The sequence below is a fragment of the Rissa tridactyla genome, chromosome Z (genome assembly GCF_028500815.1).
Source record: "Rissa tridactyla isolate bRisTri1 chromosome Z, bRisTri1.patW.cur.20221130, whole genome shotgun sequence".
NCBI lineage: Eukaryota > Metazoa > Chordata > Aves > Charadriiformes > Laridae > Rissa > Rissa tridactyla.
This window is the reverse complement of record NC_071497.1, coordinates 55,836,848-55,851,677: the sequence shown is the minus strand read 5'-3', so window position 1 is coordinate 55,851,677 and position 14,830 is coordinate 55,836,848. Positions and strand designations below refer to the sequence as shown.

The window sequence follows — 14,830 nt, the reverse complement described above, 5'->3', positions numbered from 1 at the left end:
AGGATAATACAGACAGTATGATTTCAGGGTCTCAAACTTGCTTTTCTTGGACTTTGGAAATTGGCTACAAACCTTAAGGAAACACTTGAAGGAGATGATCCCCCTAATAAAAGGAATATATATTTTTAATTTTTAAATAGTTTAGTAATGTTTTCTCATCGGGGCACCTACGAACTTACAGTCTGTATTTACTCTTGCTGTTCTGCTATGAAGGGTGGGCAGCTTTGACTTTGGGAAGCATAATGAAAAATTAAGCTGTGGTGGTAGTCACAGTAGCTTTCCGAGTTGTGAGTTAAATCCCAGTTTGGCAGAGAGAGAGCAGGAAATCCACTGCCAGATTGCCAGACTTAGTGGGAAATATGTTTTAGAAGACAAAGTAAAATCATGCTGACCCTTTCAAAGACATAAACTGTTCACTAATGATTTTTTTGCAATGTTGTGAATTTTAATAATCTTAGCTCCAGCCCTTCCACTGTAATAATAAAGAGCACTATAAACATCTCAGTGATTTAATCATAATGTATTAGAGATTATATTTATCTCTTTCTGTGCCTTTCAGCCATTTATATATGAGGTTTTAGATATTCTCCAGTATAATTGAATACTCTTTCTTTCTGCTTCATAATGAGTGAAGAAGCAAGTTGTACAGATGCAATTAAAAAGTCTGATCTTCTTTCCCTTTTTACTTAGTTGGTAACTTTTTCTAGATCATAACCCTGTTCTGTGCTTTAACCACATCTTCCTCCCTCTGCTTATCACAGTAAATATGATGTTTTGTAGCTTACTCCCCATTCTATAGTAGTAATTTTCAACCCTCAAATCAGTCAAGGGACGTGTGTAACCTGTTAGGTTAGACTCAGGGCGTTGAGGAGCAGAGTGCTGTGATCCATAGGAACGGTGTGAGACTCTGTCCTCCACACCTTTCTGCCAGTGTGCTTGCCCGTCCTCTGTTCCTGAACCTACAGATAACATCAGCAGCTGATTTAATTTGTGATTTCCCCCACCGGCACTCAAATCTGCTGTTGTGAAAGCTGCACTTCTACAGTTTGTAGCATTGGCCTGAGTTCTTAAATCTTAGATAACTTCAAGCTGAATGTACATAAGGGTGCTTGAGAGAAGAAGGAATTTTCTCATATCCCAGATCAACATGTTAATCGCGTATCAGGACTCCAGGTCATTGTTTTACTTCCTCAGGAATTTTACGCTCTCTGTTCTTCCTCTCAGCCATCACCCGAGCAAACCAGGATTTATGGTCTGTAATTTGGGAAGGGCTGCAGTAACATACACCACAAACCATTTGTGTTTGACACGGATCGCTCTTTTTTAATTAAAGTATATGTTCTGAATTAGAGAAAAATTATAGAATCATAGAATCTTCATGGTTGGAAAGGACCTTTGAGATCATCGAGTCCAGCCAAACCACCTACAGTCTCTGCCACTGGAGCATGCCCTGAAGTGCAGTGTTGTAGTTGGCAGACTAAAGGTGTTTCAAGTACCCTGATAGTATTTATAGAATTGACATCTGTGCTTATTTACAGAAGAATGTTTTTGTTCATCAAAATTAACCTTGCAGAATTACATTCTAAATTCGTTGTGTTTTTCCCTTTTCAGTCAGTGGAAGCTGAAAAAAAGAAAATATCTAAGAGTTGGCGTCATCCACTAAATAAACCCCCAGCTAGATCTCCAATGACTTTGGTTAAACAGCAAGCAACTAGTGATGAAGGTGAGTGTATTTAATGCATTTTTCTGATGATGTTTTATGAGACTATATATATAGGCATTTGGAAGAACAACCAAGATGAAATAATTTCTTTCTGCATGGGAAATATAAACAGTGAGGGCTCCGAACCCAGACAGGTCATGTGCTTTTTGCCTATTTTCACACAAATTCTTCTAAAAACACTGGATCTGTCTTTGCAAAAAGCTTTGAACAGTATGATGTCATTTAAAACATGTATATTCACCTGTCAAGTATTCCTTATTAGAACTTAGAGCAATTGTGTTTAAGAGAAAGTTTTAATTGTGTAAGCATAGATTAAAGTGGCATAAGAATACTTTGAATATGGTTCTTAGGTGTAAGCAGTAGTCCCCTATACTGTTTTAAAGCGACTTTATCCTTTTTGTCTGTTTTGTGGTAGACGTTGGACATTTGGGAGTCAGTGTCTTAATCTACTGTACTTCTGGGTATCATCAAAAACTTATCAAGAGTATTTACATATATCTTGATTTCCAAGCTTTTGCTTAGTTTCATATGGAAAGGGTGAACATCTCTCTCCCTGTAGTTTTGGTAAATCAATTTTAAGTTATTGATTTAAAATAGTAATTTAAAAGCTGATTTTGATGCGTATGTCATCTACACGCCTCACACCTCTGTATATGGTTCTAACTCTATCAAAGTAGCATGCAGGTTTGCAAGTAGTGAATAGTGTGCAAGATATTAAAAGTTACTACCATATTTTCACAAACACAAAAAGAGGTGGAAAAACATGGCTCTCTTTTTAGACATAATGAAAACGACCTTTGTGTACTAGAAAGCAGCAAAAGGTCTCCTCTCTGTTTCCCCAGCTGAACAATTATTGAGAAGTGTTCTTAGAGCAGTTTTCCACTTACTTTTAAGCGGCACAAAGCAACTGGAAGCATGGTAAATGGCCTTCCTGGGAATGTGTAAGGCTGGGCTTCTGCTTTGGCATTTGGGTACTTTAAGTGATTTTTTTTATTATTTTTATGTTAATGCTGAGTACTGACCACAAAATTCCATTGTTTAACTTAATTGCATGAATAAGAAGCATACTGTTAGGCAGTCATTTTGAATATGCTTGTACAGATCTTCACTACAGATTGCAGATATGCATGTTACTGTATACTATATGGTACCTTAAGGCGCTTCAAGCAATAGAGTAAAGTAGAAATTAAGAAAAAGGAGCATGACCATAAATAACCATGATATATAGAACAGAGTTCTACACAAGATAAATAAGTAAATAATTCTGCAGCCATGAAATTTAATGCTCTGTAACCAGATACCACAGTGATCAAAAAAATTAAAACAATACCCAGAACTTCTCAGATGCTTTTTCTGGGAGCTTACTTGTGTGCTTTAATTTAGAGAGCCACCTTCTTGTGCAGACAGGCTACAAAAACTAAGAAGTTTACCCAAGATAGGGATTTGCTTCTCTGAAGTAAATAGAAAAAGTAAATCTGCTTTACCCAGCAATCACATATACGGCCAGCCAAAGTTGATGAATAAAGCTACTTTATTCTATCAAACATGGCTTGTGAAGCTTATCGAACTGTGCATCGGAACTATCCATCAAAATGAAAAACAAATGCATTCCTTTTTCCTAGCATTTTAGTTCTGTGTTGCACAGGTTTTTCAGGTACTATTCTCCAGAATCTCTTCAGTTAGCAGAACTGGAGGTTGGTCCTCACACTTGCTTAAACACTGATACTCTGTGTAGTGCAGAATGGAGCTCATACTGCGTCTGCAGCTACAAGTCTGAGTCCCGCATTGCTGTACGCTTCAGTGTTTACCTGCGCTTTGTATCTGCATTTTTTTTGGAGCTCTTATTTTATACTTTAGGTGATACAAGAGTCTTCCTGGGCTTCCTGATCTTTGTTTTCCCTCAGTTATTACCTCTAGTCAACAGTAGCTGTTTCTTACAGCTACAGATAAGCTTTCCTGACTTCAGAGACAGACAGCATGCGTGCTAATTGATTCTTCTTCTCGTAATTTGGCAATATTATGCGTTCAGTTAGCACCAATTTGGGCACTGTTGAGCTGGGTGCTCTAGTTTTAACTGGTCCCTCATCAACACATCTCCCTCCTTGTTCCACACTTAGTCATTGATTTGTTTCTTCCATCTCACTAGTTTGAGAAAGCCATGCTCGTGCTCTTTCTCTCTCTCTGTGTCTTTCTTTTTTATCTGAGCCTCAGTTTTGCCAGGCATGATACTTCAATTAGCTGTTAAGCATCTTTCTGAAAATTAAAGACAGCCTAGGCCCATGATCTGTATCATATATTGGGTATGTTTGGATACCTTGAGGGCTAGACAGAGCGTATTTCAGAAAGTGTTATGGTAATTTGAACAAAAAGGATGATATTAATATTAAGATTCATCTAGTAAAGTAATTAAAGATTTAAATATGTGGTAGGTTGCAGTGAAATTGCTCTTTTTTAATTAGAGATTATATTCATTTTGCCTGTTGATGCCTTTTCAACTTTATGGTTAAAACATAGTGTAAAATTCCTATTTAAGCAAGGATTGTGTATGATATAATCTGGCTAGGTGGTGACATGATGACACTGGTTTGTTAATCTCAAGGATTCTGCTATTTATTTGCTGTTTTACCCAGTACTTTGTCAGTGTACTGGTGTCTTAATTTTATGTGAAAGTAGCAGCATCCCAACAAGAAGTCATATACCTTCCAGTCTTTCCTCTTTACATGATGGTTGTCCTTCTGGTAGATAAAGGTATGTTTTTGTTAGGAAAGAAAACGTTGTCTTAGAATCATCTCAAGTAGCTATTAAGCACCAGTCTGCTTGTTGATTGAAGCAAATAATTAGGAGTTTTATTAGACATGACAGTTATTGGTATTTCCTAGCTGGAACTGGAATTTGGTATTATTTTCATGCGTCTGTTTCTCATTGCGATCTAATTTATCAGCATGCTTTTGTGAGAACACCAGAAGAGAGACAATAGCTTTTGGGTGAGCAGAACGTTTACATCCAAGACAGAGACTAAAGAACTGCTGAGGGAAACTGGCAAACTGAAGCCTCAGTGGCTTTCCTGGCACAGGCTGGCAGGCGAGTTGAAGATCTGTGTCTAGATGAATGCTAGTCAAAGGAGATTTTTCTGATCATTTTCAAGAATGTTTGTTGTCTGGTATCAGGGGAGTAATCAGTATCAATGTACTAATGGCTATGCTCCCCTTTATGAAGGTGCTTCATCCTACTCTGTAGTTACCAGAAGTGAAATTCAGTAAGCATACTTAACTCAGTTCTTGTTCTCTATGTTTTTTCAATAAAAATGTTACCGGTAATGGCTATGATACTATAGTGTCTTGGTACCATAACTTTCGAGTTCATCTGATCCTTTACAAGGAGGATTTGCTTATTGATACATTAGTTTATATTTTAATTTATCTGGGTCCAGTAAAATCATAAATTTAAACCAAATGGAGGAAGAAGATGATAGGGGCTAGTGCTGTTAGGAAAAATTAAGAAATCGGGGTTTTGTAGTTCAAATGCAAGTCACGTCACTTTCCACAAGTTGCGTAGTCTGTAGCCATTTCTAATACAGATAATTTACATTCAAATTAATATATTTGAAGTCCTTCAGATACTAGGGTTCTATTAGGAACTTTCTGTGGATAGAGGTGATCAGAGGCTGTTAATAATATGAAGGCAGCATTCTTTGACACTGTCAGCCATTTCAGAATCATAATTTTGCAAATAGAATACTATCATATTTAACAGCGTGCTTAAATTTTAGCTGAGACTATTAAGACAGAATTCTTCAGCAGAAATTTAGTTTTTGCACAGGATCGCTTGGACATCGAATTTTTTGTTTTCTTTTTATCACTGCATATGCTTCGTTATGTGTATGTTTCTTTATGATCTGAGTGTTTCATCTACAGAAAAATGATTGGGTTAATCGTTTCTTTGTGGCTTGATGTTGTTACTTTATTTTTTACTCTCCCTGAAGACTTCCCTTATGTATGTCTGACTTTTGAGTCTCCCTTATTATGATTGTTTTTGTGGAATTAATGCCTAAAGGTCTGAGCAATGAGAAATACTGGCCGGTGGGGAATCAGTCCAGAAATTATAGCTCAGGCTGCCAGTTTAGAAAAATAAGTGCAGCAGTACAGTGTGAGCTGTATCTCACACTCAAAATACTAATAACTTTTATGTAATGAACCTTGGTCTTATGCTCAGTGCAGTATGTTAGCTTGTGGTAATATTATTCTTTTGTATTTAAGTTGTAGTTCTGCTCACTTAAGCAATAAAAAAGCAAATTCAGCAGAAGGAGAAAGCATACTGACTTTGGATGCACATTGATTGGTCCCACAGATTTCTTTCCAGCAATATTTGGGCATGCAACATTAGAAACTGTTCTTAGATTCAAGTAGACTAAAATTTCCCATCACCCTAAATGATATAATAATAGTGTATAGGTTGAATTCAGTATGGGTTTATTTGTATACAGCTTTTAGTGTTTTAAATACAATTAAGAAGTTCAAAGTAATTTTGCTTTCATTACTTTGTAAAATAAGGAAACAGAAGACTACTGTGAATCGAAAGAGTTGCTTGGACAAGAGTTTGATTAGTGAAAATTGCAAGTTTTACAGCTGTAGTTTTCCTTCTGCTGTGACATAAAATAAAGCTTCTTCATTTTTTACGTTCACTCTCAGCATTTTATGAGATGTGCTTGAACTGATACCAGTAGTCAAGCCATATAAGGCATGTTCAGCAATGTCATATATAGGTTAAGCATGCTGAAATAGGGGAAAATTACACTTGTAGATGCAATTAGGATTCTTTTGCTTCAGAGCTTAAAATGCCAGATTCTGCTTGAAGATTCTTACTTATTTCAGGAAGAAATGTTAACTTTTTTTTTTCTGGTGTGACTTAGGAAGTAGAGAAGAATTTGTTAACCAATTGACAGAGGTGTGTTTATTTTTGCCACATTAGTATTACAATTTGTAGTGTTGCTTTTGCTCCCATACTGTATTAATCTGGTTTTTGAATGGAGTTTTACTTCTTGCTTTTGTGTGAGTATGAGTTAATCAAGTACAGAATTTGCATTTTTCATACTTCATCATCTAGCATTGGAGGAGACCAGCACTATCTACCACTTGCAACGGTATCGCTGTGCTAGACAAATGTGTTTTCTCTCCTTTCCTCTGGTAGCTGCATTGCTTCTGATTTGTTTAAATTCCATTTTCAAGATTTCATTATTATATTTAAGAAAAAGGGCTAGCACTTACGTAGCATGTGGTATCCTGAAGACTCAAAAAAACTTTACAAAATTGCGGTAGAATCTTTAGCAGGTATTTAGTAAAGGGAGGTATTGACAGGTCAAATATAAGCTTTTCCTAAATGCCCAGTACTCATGTCAGCTTTGTGGGCTCGCAGCTGATCTCCAGAAATGGCAAGAACTGACAACTCTGATTATTGCCACTGGGCGGCTCTTGTCCCTTGTCATCTTTCACAAGCAGAGCTTGTCTGCCTTTTTGAGTGGACACCTACAAATGTCAGGACCTAAGAGTAGCCATTATTTTGATTCAAGAGGGGAGAACAAACCAGTTCCTCTAGTATTTATGCCTCATTTGCTGGACAGTGGTAAACGTAGTGATCATAAAAACTCATTGTCCTCTAGATGGACCTTACAACTTCAATTGTGCAGCTTTCTTAGCTTTAAAATATAATATTTTACCTCTTAAAGGAGCGGATAGAACTGCAGTCTTAGATACAGGGGTATGTATAATTTCTCATTACCAAGTGTGTCAAAATGAAAATAGTGTTCCTGCTGCATTAGTGCAGCCTCTCAGTAGCCTTCTCAAGGGTAGCTGTGGAGCCAGTAAGCAAACTTGATATGAAATTTGCCAAAGGGACACATGTCTCTTCTGTAAGATTATCTTCTGGAGTTGAGCTTCGGTTTCTATAATGACGGTCCAAAGAGAAACACAAAAAATGCATGACTTGCATTTAACAAGGATTAGTTTCCTGAGATATTAGTACAGAGGACGGGCTAATAAATTATCCTAGTCCCAAGATAACATAGTAGTAATTATTTTTTTTCCCAAATTAAAAAAAAAAAAAAGCAGCCCATAGTGTTATCATTGCCTTTGTCAAAATCTGAAGCTGCTTTGTAAACCATCAGTAGTGACTTGATTTCAAATGCCAATGGGGTTTTACTAAATGTTTTTTCTTGGCTGAGAAGTGTCTGTAATATATATATTTTTTAAATGTACAAAATAATTACACTTAGGAAATTGATCCTTGAGGGAGGTTGAATGCAATTGTTGTCTAGTGTATGGAGTGTTTATGGCATGTTTGTTTTAGTGATTTGTGCAGGGACTGTAGCTTGAAGCTATTAATTCCAATTTACACTCCGATTTGTCATGTGAATTTGGACCTGTGATCAAATCTTTCTGTTTTGCATCTTCCATACTTAATTTATAAAGGTAAGTAACTACCCAAGGCCTTGGTTCAATGAAAAATTTCAGCACAATCTTAACTGTAAGCATCCAAGTAACCTGGTTCCTCAAAATTTCAGTTGTGTTTTGCCCAGAGGCACTTGTGCTGGAATGTTATATTGGCATAGGTTAGATTTGTGCTGCCTGAGAGATATAAGGTAACGATAAAATATTTTTTCCCCTCTTGGTACTGTTTTTTGTCTCTAGAGTGGAATAAAACAGAGTATGTTGGCGAATCTGCTCTCTAATATAAATAATATAATATATAATACAATAAATAATGAGGAGTAATGAAAAAAATAATGGTTTTGTCTTTTATGCAGAGAAAGGTATGTATTTCATTGAATCCTTTGTGATACACTAATTTTATATTGTTGACATCCTATGTACCAAATACTGGGATAAAGATACACATGATCGGTTTAAGTAATCCTTAATTATATGAAATAACTGTAAATTGAAATACATATTCTGTATTTGGAGTTGGTTAGCTTAAATGAGCTTTAGTAAGCTCTTGAAACTGTATGGCAAGCTTTTGTGTTTCATTACTAAATCAGTAAGCATGTGAATGTTCCTAAAAATTCCATTCTAATTTTAGCTACTGATCAAATCATCTAGCTGGTAAGTACAATTTACTGCAAGTAAATCGAAATGGAATGCAAAGTAAAAATTCTGCTCGTTAAAAACTGTAAAAAATTACGTGAGGGAATGGAATGGAGAAAGCAGCTGGTAATAAGTCTTTTACAATGCTGTGAATTAAAGCATTTCAAGAGAGCAGATATCTGCCAGTCTTTACCCTGTAGTCTCTTCTTGTAATGGTTTTGCACTGATAGCTACGTTTTTTGCTGATAGGCTATGTGGTAAATTCCAGTAGATTTTCTTTTTTTCTATTTCGATTTTGATGAGATGCCTCTTTGAACTAAATTATAAATACAGTGGCTATTCTTTAAACTTGCACAGCGTAAAGACAAGTGAAATTACTGGAATTACTATAATGTACATATATAAAAATGGAAATTATAACACAAATATGCTGTACTTATTTCGAATTGGCAGTTTTTATAGCTATAAGAACATCTACCTTTCTGTGGCCTCATGTCCACATTTTAAATACAGTTGATTAATCAGTGGGGTACCTTTGAGCTTGGTTTTTGGACAGGATAAATACCTGTGTTTCTGGAGTCACTAGGTAGTTCATGTTTTTTAGTATCAGTAAGAATTTGTTGCTTGTGTTTGAGCTTAGGTAGCCAGAATTGGTAGACATCTTTGACAATTTGACCTTTAACTATTAGGACTTAATTCTTCATTTCATATTCACAAAAAAGTTGTGCAGCTATTAAGGGAATTCAGTGGATGAAAGATTAATTTTTACCTCTTATATTTATGAGGTACTTCTATTGTCCACTGTTAGAAGTAGAGGATAATTTTTTTGCAAGAATTAGTAAGCAAAATAAAATGGTAGTTTTAAAAAATGTCAATGCTATATAGTCCTGTAAGATTAGTTTTACAGGTTATGTAAACTGATTGTCTACGCCATGAGTCCTCAGAGCTTTCTCAGTATCAGTTAGTTTATCAATAGCATAGCCATGTAAATTAAAAAGACTTTCATTACTTTGCCATTTGTTAGAGGAAAAAGTTGCGTTGCAGTACAGTCTGATAGGATCCTTTTAGGTACTCTACATATGGAAAATTAAGTGCATAGTAGAAAATTGATACTTATTTAAAGTCAGTTGAAGTTACATGGGATTTAGCAAATCACAATACAAGTGCAAATTACATTTAGGAGGGTGTGGCAATTGCAACATATAGTTCAGTCATAATACAAATGTGAATTTCATTACTGGTTTCTAGTAATAATATGCTCACTGTCACAGTGCTGGATGTTTGTAGTGTCTAGGAGGAATGTGTGGGTTGCAACTGGTTTAGGCCCATTGCTTTCTTAGTTTATTTGTTTTTTGCCACGGGAGCAAACACTTTCATAATACTTTCTTCTCATGTGTCACCTGAATCATCACCCTGAAAAGGATCAGTAGCAAACCAGGTATCTCCTGATCATTCATTGTCCTTGACATAGATGGTGGCCACCACTTGAATGAGATCTATTTCAGTAGACCGTAGTAAGTGATCCCTACTTGTATGGGCATCACATGATTTGAGGCTGCAACTTGTGAGTCTAAGAACTTCCTTTGATTCTCTGAGTACGTTGCTTATGCATTACATTACCTTTTACAACTGTTTCTCACTCTAGTTTGAGCATGCTATGTGTTCATTTCTCCTCTTTTAACTTCTGCACTACTACTCACAAGTAAGTACCCAGCAGCCTGTGAAGCTCTGCTTTTCTCTCCTTTCTTCAACTTGTTAGAATCTTTCAATTTTTCAGATTCCTCCTAAACATCAATGGGATCAGTGCTTTGTTCTGCTGTCCATGAAAAATCCCCATTACGGTTTTCCCGTCCCTTCTTTTCAAAGTTACCGGTGAAATTTTTCCAGTCTCTGCTGGTATTTGCAATAATTCTGTCTCCTCTTTTAAATGGTAGTGGCCCTGTCTGCAGCCAATCTTACCACTAGCTGTTCTTAATCACAATGCAGGTTTTCTCTACTAGGTTCTTATTTGTGACTAACACCAAATCAGAAAGCATGTTTTTGCCAAAGTAATCATTACTGCATTAATGGGTACTGCTCACCCTCAGGAATATCCTGTCAACTATGCCAGTTAACATCATAAAAAAATATACTCTGACCAGGTTCTTTTAGATATTCTACGTGTGGACAGTTTCATGAATAACACAAAACTTTCTTATTTGAAATTAGTTGAAGTTACATGGGATTTCGATTTAGCAGAGTGATACCGCAATGCACTTAAATCACAGTGCAAGTACAAATTACATTTAGCAGACTGTAGCAGTTGTAATATACAGTTCAATCACAATATAAATACAAATTACATTTAGCAAAGTGTAGCAATTGTAATACACAGTTCAATCACAAAACAAATGGGAATTTCATTACGGGACTCTTAATGATATGCTCAAGCAAAGTCAGGGTATGCCAGTATCTAAATGCATCTTTCAGTTCTGTCAAATTGTCTTTTTAAAAACTTTTTGAACTCTGAATTTTTCTGACCTTTTACAACATTCCGAGATCTGCTTCAGCTAATGTTTTACAATTTTTTGATATTTTACTTTTTTTAATAAAGCACCCCATTCGTTTCTTTTGTGAGCTAAACCTTATTTAATCCAGGAGCATTTAGGTGTAGCCTTTAAAACTCCGATTCAGTATGGCTGTCTTTACATACAATTTTTATGAGAAGTGAAGTATTAATTGATAATTCAGTGATTAGACTCTCTAACCAAAAATATGTACATACATTATAGTACTGTTACTGTACAGTACCATAAAAGAAATTAAATTTATTGTACAGTACAAGAAAAAAAAAGTTTACATTTTCATATTTTGCTATGAAATCTATGACAATCAGAAAAAAAGAAACACAATTTCTGAAATTGAGTTTGCTGATATGCTGCAGGAACAATAAAGTTTTGAAGTTGCAAGTCGTTTTCCCTGACTTTTTTTAATTATTATTTCCTCCAGGACATTTGAAACTATAGATAATGCCTCCCAGGGCTGAGATTATGCTCAACTACCTGAAAAATAACAGATGCTGCCATGCTCTTCATAGCAGAGAATGCTGCTGTACAAAGCCAGGAAACATTAGTGGAACATAACCCCAAGCAGGAGAATCATTGTTGAGACTGGCAAAAGCAAATTGTACTGTATTAGCATCTATGGCTTTTCACATCTGCTGGGTTAAATCAGCAAATACTGGCAACAGCCCATTCTGCAAATGGCCCAAATGTTTTCTGTCTGAGAATCTGAGGTTCACTTAGTAAGCAAAAGCCATTCAGAGCAATAGCATTGAGTCGGAGCAAGTTTGCCACGAACTATTACACCAATAACGTTTGTGAAAACATTTATTTCATTCACTTACCCACTTGGAAAGCAGCACAATAACGGTTTATAAATACTTTGGTGTAGAAGGAATTTCCTTTGTACCAAAACAGATTCTGGGCTATAATTTTCTTTTTGTCTACACAGTTTGTTTTAGTGAATTGTTTCACTTTTCTTAAACATGTAAAGGGATGCAGATGCATATAAATTATTGCATAAATGGGTACTAGTAATGTGAAATTACATTACAGAGTTTAATTAATCCTATATAAATATTATTTTCAGGTACAAATATGACAGCAGGAATTAATATGGGGTTTGGCATTGCTAATCACCTTATAGTATCAGTACCACTATGACTGAATTATTATATGATACAGTAAGATTTATAACACCTGTTATGCATTTATTTAAAGTAATTAATTGGCTCATCAAGTGTCCCTGCTTTTCTTTTGGATTGCTCTATCCCCTCAGCAAACCAAATATTTAACCTCATTATGAATTGTATCTAGTAAAGTAATGTTGCAACAAAGCATTATACTTGCAGTGAAGTAAACATGTCCTGGTAGTTCATGGAAAAATCACTGTGACCAGTGTCCGAGGTGGCAGTAAGGAGATGTTTTTAAATGCATAGGGATATCCTGCATTACATCATTCCATTAATAATTTTTTGAGGGGGCTAGTATTGACCCATTTTAGACTTCAGCATGAATATGTGATACAATTACAGCCGGAAACATAACAGAAGTTACTAGAAACAGGGTTTGTTCATGTGAGAGTATTTTTTAAAAAATGTGCACGCTAACAGGCTTGCATGATTAGCTCTCCTTGGGAGGCTATAAGAGGCAGAAATGTCACTCTCTTTGTGTGAAGGCTGCTCCACATAGTTATTATCAAAGCTCACTAAAATCAGTGATATATTTAATGATGTATTGATAAGATGTTTGAATCCAAGTAGGATATATTGTCAAAGTGTATCCAGTACAGGGTCTTTGAACTTGATTTAAAAATACGCTCCAACTTTGAAGGTTTACATCTCATCCAGGAAATTTCTGGATTTCTGGAAACTCTTATGCCTAACACTCTAATAACAGAACTCAAGTCAGTCTTTTTACTTGTACATGCAATTTAAGTACCAGTACTAAAGAACTGAATTCTGTGTTCCTTGTGCCAGAGTCTGATGCCCTCTGACCATGTTCTTTTAGATGTCCCACACAAGAAGTATTTAATACCAAATTTACTGGTTTTTTCATTAGCAAAATATTACAGCAATATACTAAAATCACAGAACAAGCATGATAGAGCATGTATATTGCAATACACAGTTGGATCACGATATAAATGTGATTCTCATTACTGGTCTGTATATGCTCACTGTGTCACCATTTTCTGGAAAGGAATATGTGAGTTCAAGTTGGCTCAAACCTGTTGGTCGCTTCAGTTCATTTTGTTCTATGTTCAGTTTTTATTCTCTTGTGTTGGACTGAACCATATAGACGCTTCCCATACTCTGGTCTGGCTGGCTCAGGAAGACATTTGTAATCTTCTGATTAACTTGGGGAAAAATGTTTACATAATCAGCTGATCAACTGAGCTCATACAGCCATTTATCTAAAACAAAGGCCACCCTCTGTTCCCTTTTATGTTGAGATAAATTTGGCTTCCTTTGCAGCAACTATGGACAGTCATTCCCTAGATTCTTCCCTGAGATTCAAAAGCACAGAGCCCTTGTGCGTGTCTGCTGAGCTTTCTTCAGTTTCAGGTGTTTATTGATCGGTCACAGGATGCATGAAACATTAAAGTGTAAACTAGAGGAACAGTGCCCTGATTTACATGCAAAATATACCTCCATCATCAAGAAGTTTTTCAGGAGAGTGCCAGTGGTTTTTAGGCAGAATGAAGGAGTAATAGTAATAGTAATAGAAGGAGTTTAGTAGTAGGTCCTCTTCCGCATATGGGATGCCCAAGATTTCTTCTTCTCTCTTAGAAAATATTAATTGAGTATGGAGCTCATATTAAGTTGTCTAAAGATAAGAGCATCTTGGGTTTTTTTTGTTTCGTTCTCTGCCATCAGGGAATTCTTGATTCTCTGAATAATAATTTCACATTTGTTTCTTTTGAGTAACGCATCCTTGTTAATGAGCCAAATCTTAGAAGGTCCCTTTGGCCCTTATTGATTACACAAGGCACCTGCCAAAGGTAGGGGCTGGTTTGAAATTAGAGTTTATTTTAAAATGCACACTTCTAGTCATGTTCTTAACTTTACACGGATGATAGGTTGTAGAAGTTCTACGATACTTACTTTTGTTTCCCAGCTGTGTTTCCCGACTCTGCCTTAGCTATGAGTTTCTGGGGTCATGTCTACATAGATGTTTCCAGTGGTGCAAGTAGAAGTCTTTATTTTTCTTTCTTATACGGTGTCCTATTTTTTAACCTTTTAAAAAAAAATTAGTTAATTGAGTTTTTATGTGGTGCAAGATGTTGTGTAGACAGTCCTTTTTAACGTAAAAATGGTTTATTTTAGTGTAGGCTATTTAATTTTTATTTCATATAATTCCTCAGGCATGTCATATTCCAGATAGTAAAAGCTTCATGTGATAAGCAGAGGATTTTCATTTTTGCAGTTAAAGTAAAGAAACCCTTTGCTGTATTTTTATAGTTAGGGAATTTTAATACATCCTGA

The 14,830-nt window shown here is 35.8% G+C and overlaps 1 protein-coding gene across 9 annotated transcripts in view; it reads left to right on the top strand.

The window, feature by feature from the left end:
- KDM4C (lysine demethylase 4C) overlaps positions 1-14,830 on the top strand; it is a 273,236-nt gene that overhangs the window by 146,476 nt on the left and 111,930 nt on the right. For all 9 annotated transcript variants that reach the window (XR_008463874.1, XM_054186217.1, XM_054186216.1 and 6 more), the window contains one exon: positions 1,612-1,723. Coding sequence is in view for 8 of the 9 variants with exons in the window: in XM_054186217.1 (XP_054042192.1) it covers positions 1,612-1,723 (112 nt within the window). In the remaining variant the exon portion in view is untranslated. The remainder of the gene's footprint in view (positions 1-1,611; positions 1,724-14,830) is intronic.